The sequence below is a fragment of the Bactrocera tryoni genome, unplaced genomic scaffold, assembly GCF_016617805.1.
Source record: "Bactrocera tryoni isolate S06 unplaced genomic scaffold, CSIRO_BtryS06_freeze2 scaffold_25, whole genome shotgun sequence".
NCBI classification, from domain to species: domain Eukaryota; kingdom Metazoa; phylum Arthropoda; class Insecta; order Diptera; family Tephritidae; genus Bactrocera; species Bactrocera tryoni.
The window spans coordinates 30958199-30967151 of record NW_024395977.1 but is presented as its reverse complement, the minus strand read 5'-3'; the positions used below and the strand labels follow the sequence as shown (position 1 = coordinate 30967151).

At 40.2% G+C, this 8953-nt stretch overlaps 2 protein-coding genes across 2 annotated transcripts; both read left to right on the top strand.

Annotated features, from left to right (window-relative positions):
• Positions 1-7395: 7395 nt before the first annotated feature.
• LOC120780871 lies at positions 7396-8041 on the top strand. Its single transcript, XM_040113103.1, has 2 exons — positions 7396-7512; positions 7573-8041. Exons 1-2 carry the CDS (start codon positions 7400-7402, stop codon positions 8039-8041), a joined length of 582 nt encoding a protein of 193 aa, XP_039969037.1. The 5' UTR covers positions 7396-7399.
• Positions 8042-8092: 51 nt separating this feature from the next.
• On the top strand, positions 8093-8656 carry LOC120780953 (putative nuclease HARBI1). Its single transcript, XM_040113183.1, has 2 exons — positions 8093-8219; positions 8274-8656. The coding sequence occupies exons 1-2, from the start codon at positions 8093-8095 to the stop codon at positions 8654-8656; spliced, it is 510 nt and encodes a 169-aa protein (XP_039969117.1).
• The last annotated feature ends 297 nt before the right edge of the window (positions 8657-8953 follow it).

Sequence of the window (8953 nt, the reverse complement as noted above, 5' to 3'; positions counted from 1 at the left end):
AAAGTACCATTTAGTTTAAAAGATATATTATTATAACTAATATTTCCAATAAAATTTGAAAGAAATATTGTTCCTTCACTAATTAATTCAATTATAGCTTGGTTTACATATTGGTAATCGCAAAGCGCTTTTTATCCGCTAAGGATCTGTGAAATGCAATGGGTTTTGTTTAGTTTTTTAAGCTGGTTTCTCTTGCATATTGTAATAGACTGCTCTGTACTCACCTTTTACACCACCACTAGTTTTCCTCACAAAATAAGGTTAGTGTCTATGCACACGCGTAGGGTTGTACAAAATCGTCAACGTCCCTATAGGGTTTATTAAAAATGATGTACGAACAATATAAATAATCTGTATATGTATTAATTTATATAAGATGACGTAAAATTCCGGTCGAGCATGGAGCGAAGAACTCGCGAGAAAAAAAGCAAAATGCACACCGATCGAAGAGGCCGAAAAAAGGTTATCGCACAGGTGGTTCAAGTCGCTGTGGAAGTCGCAAACGATGTGAGTTGCTGATCTCCTTTTGTGTGTGGAATCAGCTGGTGTGATGTGGGTGGTTGGTGTGTAGTGGAATGTGGATTGTAAGCTGTGATGATTGGTGAGGTGAGTATGGTGACGGTGCGTGTCAGTGTTGTGAAGTTGAGTTGATGTGGTGTGATAGTGTGGTGTATGTGAAGATGTCCGGGGGAGGATGCTCATGTATACATTCTGGGCCCCCTAGGTGAGTATCTAGCCTCTGAAGTTGCTGCAGTGTTGCAACAACGTTGCTGAGACCTGTCTTACGACGCGCTTGCGGCCTAGGATGGCGCCTTCGAGGCGGGGTGGCATGGTGATGATGGCGCCAGGCGCGGGACTCCTCCGAAGGGAAGGCTTGCCTTCGCGGTTGCGATCGCGGGAGTCGTCGGCTGGCAGTACGGCCGCGAGGGGCATGATGACGTTCGACGTCAGGTCCGGTACTGCGGTGGAACATCGTGTGATGGTGACCCATACACACCTGGCACTGATACCCGGTGGTGCATTCGCGCGTTAGATGGGTAGGCGCCAGGCAATTCAAACAATGGCCGTGGGCCTGGGCGACCTGCTGGCGTTGCTGAGGTGTCATCCCCTTGAAGATGCCACAGTGTGGCAACCGATGTCGTCGTCGACACAGCACGCATTGACGCTGTGGCTGCGCTGGAGCTATTGCTTGCGGCTCACTGCGTGGAGCCGATGGAGCCTCTCGGGGAGGTGGGGCAGCGATGGTTGTGCGCGGCGCTGCTACTGGGGTAGCTCTAGGACGCGGAACCGTGACGGCGGAACGCACAGTGGGCGTAGGCGCAATTGGCATCTCGGCGTCCATATTAATCTATTAAGAAAATAGTATGGTTAAGTATTATATATATTTGTGTATACATATAATCATATGGGCGCTGGTACCACGTGATGTGGCACGAATGAGTCGTCATGTGGATCGACCAGTTTTTTTTTTGTTTTAGTTTTGGTGAGTATTTATTTATAGTGGGTGAGTTCATTATTATATTTTTTTTATGAATTTCTTTGTTAATTTCTTTGTTTTTTAGTTGCGGTTACGTTGCGATTTTATCTGCGGTTGGCAAAAAGCATAATTTAACGAGCGGTCTGGTTAGCGTTCTCTATGCGGCCAAGCCGCCATTCGGTAGGGGGGAGACAATCGTCATTGATTTAGACACAATCTCCAAGCTTAGGCGCATTTTCTGTGATTTTCCATCGGTACCTTCTGTGGAGGTCCTTTAAATAATCATCTTTCCATCGGCGACTGAAGTCATGATGGAGAACTTTTATTCTTTCCCAACGACTTAATAAGGAAAGCGACTCCACGCCTGGCTCAGGTGTGGCCAGAATGGGCGCTCCTTTAAGAAAATGCCCTAATGTGAGGGCAGTAAAGTCTGAGGGATCTTGCGAGAGTGTGAGAGTGAGGGTCGTGAATTCTTCGTAATTAAATTTATGGTTGCCAGCTATCTTTTTAAAATGAGATTTGAAGCTTTTTACGGCAGATTCCCATAAGCCACTCATATGTGAAGCGCTTGGGGGGATAAACTGCCAATTGATACCTTGGGGAGCATATTTTTGTACAATGTCCGGTGAGACTTGTTTCATGAAATCCACAAACTGTTTTTCGGTAGCTCTTTGAGCTCCGATAAAAGTTTTCCCATTATCGCTCATGATTTTTAATGGAAAGCCGCGTCGTCCGACGAAGCGAGCGAATGCCGCGAGAAAAGCCTCCTTTGTCAGATTCGTACACAGTTTGAGGTGTACTGCTTTTGTCGTGAAACAGACGAAAACAGCCACATAGCCTTTCATGAGGGTAGGAGACCTTAGCAAGGATGCCTTTATCATAAAAGGCCCAGCAAAATCTACACCTGTAGTGGTTAAAGGCAGAGCAAAATTGCAGCGTTCAGGTGGAAGTGCTGCCATAATCTGCGATCGCATTTTCTGCTTATGCATAGTGCAGATTTTGCACTTGAAAATGCACTTCTTTATTTGGGGCTTCAGGCGGGGTATGTACAGCTCTTGGCGGACCATATGTTGCATGAGGCGATGTTCGGCGTGGAGCATTAGTACGTTAATATATCTAATAAATAACGTGGCAAACGGACACCTCTCTGGTATGATTATAGGGTGGCGTTCATTGTACGTTAGGCTTGAATTAGCAAGCCGACCATTCGCGCGAATTAAACCCTTCGTATCTAGAAATGGGTTTAGAACTAACAGTGGGCTCTTTTTATTAATAGGCTTCGATTCTCATAGTAATTCTATGTCGCGGCCGAAGTAGCGCGTTTGGGTTGATGCGATAAGAGCGACCTTTGCTTTTTGTAAGTCTTGGTGCGTCAATTTATCGCAATGGAAATAAGTTGCTCCTTTAACCTTAAGTTTGAACCGCTCTAAAAACTTGAGCATATAGGCAACTACCCATAGGGCTCGGGGGAACGATGAAAATCGTTCAAGGATGTCAGTGTCATCCAGTGTTGCATGATAAGTGTCGATTTTACGACTTTCTGGGGCAAGTATGTTGCGCATGGGCGATTGTGGCAAAGAATCGGGAGATTCTGTTAACCATCGGGGGCCATTCCACCAGAGAGTGGAGGTGGCGAGATGCAGAGGTTTGCATCCTCTTGTACCTAAATCAGCAGGATTGTCAGCACTGGCTACGTGACGCCAAGTGGCTGATCCTATTAGGTCAAGTATTTCATATATTCGGTTAGAAATATAAGTTTTCCACGCATGTGGTGGTTTTTCTAACCAGGCTAGAACTATCTCGGAATCAGACCATAAATATAATCTGTATTTCGCCATATTTAAGTGGGTCTGCACCATTGAAGCTAGCTTTAATAGTAGCAGAGCGCCACAGAGTTCAAGTCGTGGTAGACTTACCGTTTTTAGAGGTGCGACTTTTGCACCTTGCGGTTGCAATATCGTTTTGTGTGCGCACATAAATAGTAGCACAATATGCCTTTTTAGAGGCGTCGCAAAAACCGTGTAGTTCCACTTTGTATTCGGGGGAATAGTTTACCCACCGTGGAATTTGTATCTTCGAGATGACGTTCAAATTATTAGCGAACTGGGACCATTTTTTTAAACGAAGAGGTTTCACTTGTTCGTCCCAGTCGGTTCCGTCTACCCATAATTCTTTTATCAGGATTTTCGCTTGTATCATAACTGGCGAAAGCCATCCTGCGGGGTCAAAAAGTTTTGCCACAGAGGAGAGAATTTGGGGTTTTGTACTAGCGGATAATGCGGATATGGATTCAGTCGTGTATGAAAACTGGTCCGATATCGCATTCCATTGGATGCCTAGTGTTTTTGTTGTACTTTCCTTTTCAAATATAAGGAAATTAGTATCCAACAAATTGTCTTTTGGAATATTTTTTAAAATATTTGGGTGATTGGCTGTGATCTTTTTTAAAGGAAATCCTGCTGTATTGAGGGCATTTATTACCTGTGATAAGGTCTCGTATGCTTGTGGAAGACTGTGGCTTCAGACAGGATATCGTCTACATACGTTTGCGTTTTTAAGACTTGTGTTGCCAGTGGAAATTCTGGCTTTGTGTCTTCTGCCAGTTCGTGTAGATATGGGGGCACAGTTTACGCCAAAAGTAACTGTTTTCAATTTAAAGTCGCGTAGTGGACTATTGGCAGATTTTCGGAAAATAATCCGCTGAAAATCTTGATCATCTTTATGTACGAGTATTTGTCGGTACATCTTTTCGACATCCCCATTGAATACGTATTTGTATATACGCCAGTTCAATATGAGGAGCATTAAATCTGGTTAGAGTGTGGGTCCCGTAAATAGAATATCATTTAGGGAATTACCCGAGCTCGTGGTACTTGAGGCATTGAAGACAACTCTGACTTTTGTTGTTTTTTTCCCAGGCTTTACTACTGCATGATGTGGCAAGTAGAATGAGTAATATTTGCTTTTTATGATTTTTTTCACATGGGCTTACTTCCTCCATGTGATCTAAATGGAGGTATTCTTCTAAGACACCATCATAATCCTGTTTAAGCTCACCTTTTCTAAGTAGGTTTTTTTTCCATACTTGGAATTTGCTGTATTGCAGAGGTGCGAGAGTGACCTAAGGCGAGTGTGTCTGGAAATTGTTGTTTTAGTGGTAGTCGTACGACATCTACCATTTCCTGATCTAGTAGTTGTGGCTTTGTAAAGGTCTTCACAATACTGATCTTCTGGTGTTGTAATTGAAATGGAGGGGAGTTCTTCTAACTCCCAAAATTTTCTCAATTGTGAATTGAGGTAGTCATTTGAGACTTCCTCAACTTGAGTGGTCATTGTTGTGACTGGCTCCGCAACTAGTCCACTTAGGACCCATCCGAAAATAGTATTTTGCGCAAGTAGTGTTTTCGAAATTTTTTCAACACCTTCTAATATGATTTGCGGTTTAAGGTCTCTGCCTATTAGGACGTATATTTGAGCTGGTGTGTTGCAGTTGGGATCTGCTAGCGACAGGTGTGAAATTTTATTCCAATGCTTGCTATTTATTTGATAGCTTGGAAGCATGTTTGTTAGTTGCGGTAAGACAATAGCATTTGCTTGAATGCGCTTATCCGCTTTGAGGGAAATTAGGGTAATGGGGCAAATTTTACTTGAGTTTTGTACTACTCGTCCGCCCATTCCCGTAATTTCATAGTTGGCATGTTTTGTTGGCAGTTTTAGCCTATTTTGTGCCCTAGACGCTATGAATGATCGTTGCGATCCTTGGTCTATTAGGGATCTTAGTTTGAACAGTTCTCCTCGATGTTCGACGGAGACAACTGCCGTGGGTAGTAGTACTCTACTATGATTTTCGCTGTGTAGCGTTTGAGTTTATAATGCCTTTGAACAACATGGTGTCTCTTGGCAATTTTCTTGAGGTTTTTTTTCGGGCGTTGCTGTTGCAACTAAACCCGTGGCTTTTTTTGAAAAAGCGCTGCTATGAGATGTGTTGGGAAAGTTATTGAGATGTAACATAGAATGATGCCTTTTGTGGCAATATACGCAATTAAATTTGCTTTCGCAAGTATTAAGATTGTGTGAGTAGGACAAGCAGTTTGTACAGAGTCTTTTTGACCTGACAAAGTTGTTTCTTTCAGTGCCATTCATTTTTTTAAATTTCTCGCAAGCTTTTAACTTATGCCCTCCAGAACATAGTTTGCATGACGTGAATTTATTTTGTTCAAATGTGAACGATTGTGTTTTGAAAAAGCTTCTGTTTAAATTACTGTTGCTTCCGGCTTGGGGTCTATTGAAGCTTCGATGTAAGTCTTGTTGAACGTTTTTAGTTCTGACTACTTTTTTGTTTACCCTTTCTGCAATTTCGTATTGGGTAGTTAAGAAATCTTTCATCTGCTGCCACGTTGGGCATTTTCTTCTTGATGAGAGTGATTGCTCCCACAAAAGTAATGATTTTTCTGGTAATGCGGCGGTACATATGTTCACCAGAATAGGATCCCAATTTTTTTTTTTTTATTTCAATGCCATTGTAACTAGTTAACATAAAATAAACTAACGAACAATTTGTTTTGCTTAATGTATAATACAAAATAATTAATGGTGCTCTGATACGGTGATACGGTTTTTTGCGCTTAAGCCTTTCTTTCCATTCACTTCGAGTGACAAGAGCCCTGGCTTCAGTGTTCACATGGTCAGAAAGTCTTTCCATATGAGACTTTGCACATTTTTTAATTGATGCAGCAACTGAGTCAATTCCGAGATCGCCTTCAAGATCGTGACTGCGAACATACCAAGGCGCATTGACGGCGCATCTTAAAACTTTGTTTTGAAATCGCTGGATTTGTGCAATAATGCTAGGGCTTGAGCAGCCCCAAAGTTGTATCCCATAAGTCCAAACTGGTCTGAACACCTGCATGTAGACTAGAATTTTGTTATATGTGGATAATGCAGAGTTTCTACCCAATAGCCAATACAATTTTTTGAATTTTATTTCTAATTCTTCTTTTTTCTTTTTGACATGTGCACTCCATCTAAGTTTTGTGTCCAGGGTCATGCCTAGGTATTTCGCGGTATTGTGATATGGTATTTGCACACCGTTTAAGTACAGAGGCATATATCTATCGGGTGATTTTTTAAGAGCTTGATAACTTTTTTAAAAAAAAAAACGCATAAAATTTGCAAAATCTCATCGGTTCTTTATTTGAAACGTTAGATTGGTTCATGACATTTACTTTTTGAAGATAATTTCATTTAAATGTTGACCGCGGCTGCGTCTTAGGTGGTCCATTCGGAAAGTCCAATTTTGGGCAACTTTTTCGAGCATTTCGGCCGGAATAGCCCGAATTTCTTTGGAAATGTTGTCTTCCAAAGCTGGAATAGTAATGCTGGCTTATTTCTGTAGACTTTTCGACTTGACGCTCAGCCCACAAAAATAGTCGCAGAGGCGTGGAATCGCCCATGATCAACCAAGATGGCCAAACTTACTTTTGTCCATTTCTTGAAGATGAACTTGTTCTCCGAAGTTTTCCCTCAAGATGGCCATAGAATCGCTATGGCTATTGTGGCATGTAGCGCCATCTTGTTGAAACGCCTCTTTACATTTTTGTGGGGCAACGTCAAGCTCCATGCTAAGATAAACTATTCCAGCTTAAAAATGAAGACAACATTGAAGAAATTCGGGGCTTTCCCGGCCGAAGATGGCTTCAAAAAGTTGCCCATTGACTCTTCCGAATGACCACCAAGACGCATGCCGCGGTCAACATTTAAATGAAATTATCTTCAAAAAGCTTTTATGTCAGAACCACCTGAACGTTTCAATAAAGAACCGATGATGTTTGCAAATTTTATGCGTTTTTCTTGTTCAAAAAAAAGTTATCAAGCTCTTAAAAAATCACCCGATATAAATATTCTATTGAAATGGATACAATCATGTTACATTTAAGTGATAGCGATAATGAGGATGAAAATTGTATACAAATTCGTCGCGAGCGCAGAAATTTGAGGAATAATTCAAAAGACATATTGGAAATGGATGATTATAAGTGAGTATTTAAGCTAAAAACGACATAGATAACTTTGTTTACATGCATATACATTTACAGTTTCTTCAAAAATTTTCGCATCAACAAAGGAGCATTTATATACATTTTAGAGGAATACGAAAATGTATGTGGAAATGATAAGAGAGAAGGTTCTCTTTCTCCGAAAATAAAACTTGCTGCATGTCTGCGCTTCTTTGCCACAGGCAACTATCAGCATTGTGTTGGAAAGGACTTCAATATAAATGTGGCCCAATCGACATTCTGTGGAATATTAGAGGAAGTTCTAAACATTCTTGAGTACAGACTATATTCACGGTGGATTTCTATTTACATGAATGAAAACGAAGAATTGGAATCAAAAACATTTTTTTTTGCCAAGTCAAAAATTCCGGGTGTGACAATGGCAGTTGATGGAACTCACATAAAGATAATGGCTCCAACGAGAGATAAACATCTGTATTATAATCGCAAAGGATTCTCAAGTCTGAACGTTATGATAGTGAGATTTTTATATTTATTTTTAAACTGAATATTTATATATATTCGCTTTTCTGAATGTATATAGGTGTGCGACCACAAAATGCAAATACGCTACGTTAGTGCAAAATGTCCTGGCAGTAGTCACGATTCTCATATATGGGATTTGAGTGACATAAAAACTATCAGCGCAACCAATTATCGGAGAGGAAATGCAAATTTAATATTAGGTGAGAAACCATTGATAAAAGTACGATCACCTAATAAAAATTTACGCATTAAAGGAGACAAAGGGTATCCTCTTCAACCATGGCTCATAACTCCATTTAGAGAACCAATCACATGCCTCAGAAAAAGAAGATTTAATACGTATCATGCTAAAGGCCGAATAGTTGTTGAGAAAACAATAGGTTTATTAAAATCAGTATTTCGTTGCCTTTGCAGTGAACAAGGACTACATTACGCACCATATAAAGCAGCGCGTATTGTTAATTTCTGCTGTGCATTGCATAATATTCGTTTGCATTTTAATTCTAACGAAAATTTTAATGAGCCACACCTGGATATATCTGAAAATGAATATTCAAACAATGATGACAATGATTTAAATGATATGCCTACCGACGAAGCAAATAGAATAAGAGAAACTTTTTCAGATATGTTTTAGTATAAGTTCATATATAACTAAATATGTTGAGTTCATTTTTATTAAAACTAAGTTAAAAAACGTAAAAATTCATTAAAATGTAAATATTTTGAATTAATAATAAAAACTTATGGATTATTTAAATGTTCAAGTTCCAGTTCTAGAATTTTTTTTTTGGTTTCCAATTTATCAAAGGCTATTTTTTCCATGACAGCATTATGTCGCTTCATTTCTTTCAATTTATCCTTCTCATTTTCACTTAGTTTCCTAAGCCACCTGTTTGTGTCGGACTGTTCTTGGATATAATCTTTTTGATGT

Excerpts from the sequence above, each read along its gene's own strand:
- LOC120780871 (XM_040113103.1), top strand. The coding sequence starts at position 7,400 with ATGTTACATTTAAGTGATAGCGATAATGAGGATGAAAATTGTATACAA. Across the intron at positions 7,513-7,572 it reads TTGGAAATGGATGATTATAA|TTTCTTCAAAAATTTTCGCA; the intron begins GTGAGTATTTAA and ends ATACATTTACAG.
- LOC120780953 (XM_040113183.1), top strand. The coding sequence starts at position 8,093 with ATGCAAATACGCTACGTTAGTGCAAAATGTCCTGGCAGTAGTCACGAT. Across the intron at positions 8,220-8,273 it reads AAATGCAAATTTAATATTAG|GAGACAAAGGGTATCCTCTT; the intron begins GTGAGAAACCAT and ends TACGCATTAAAG.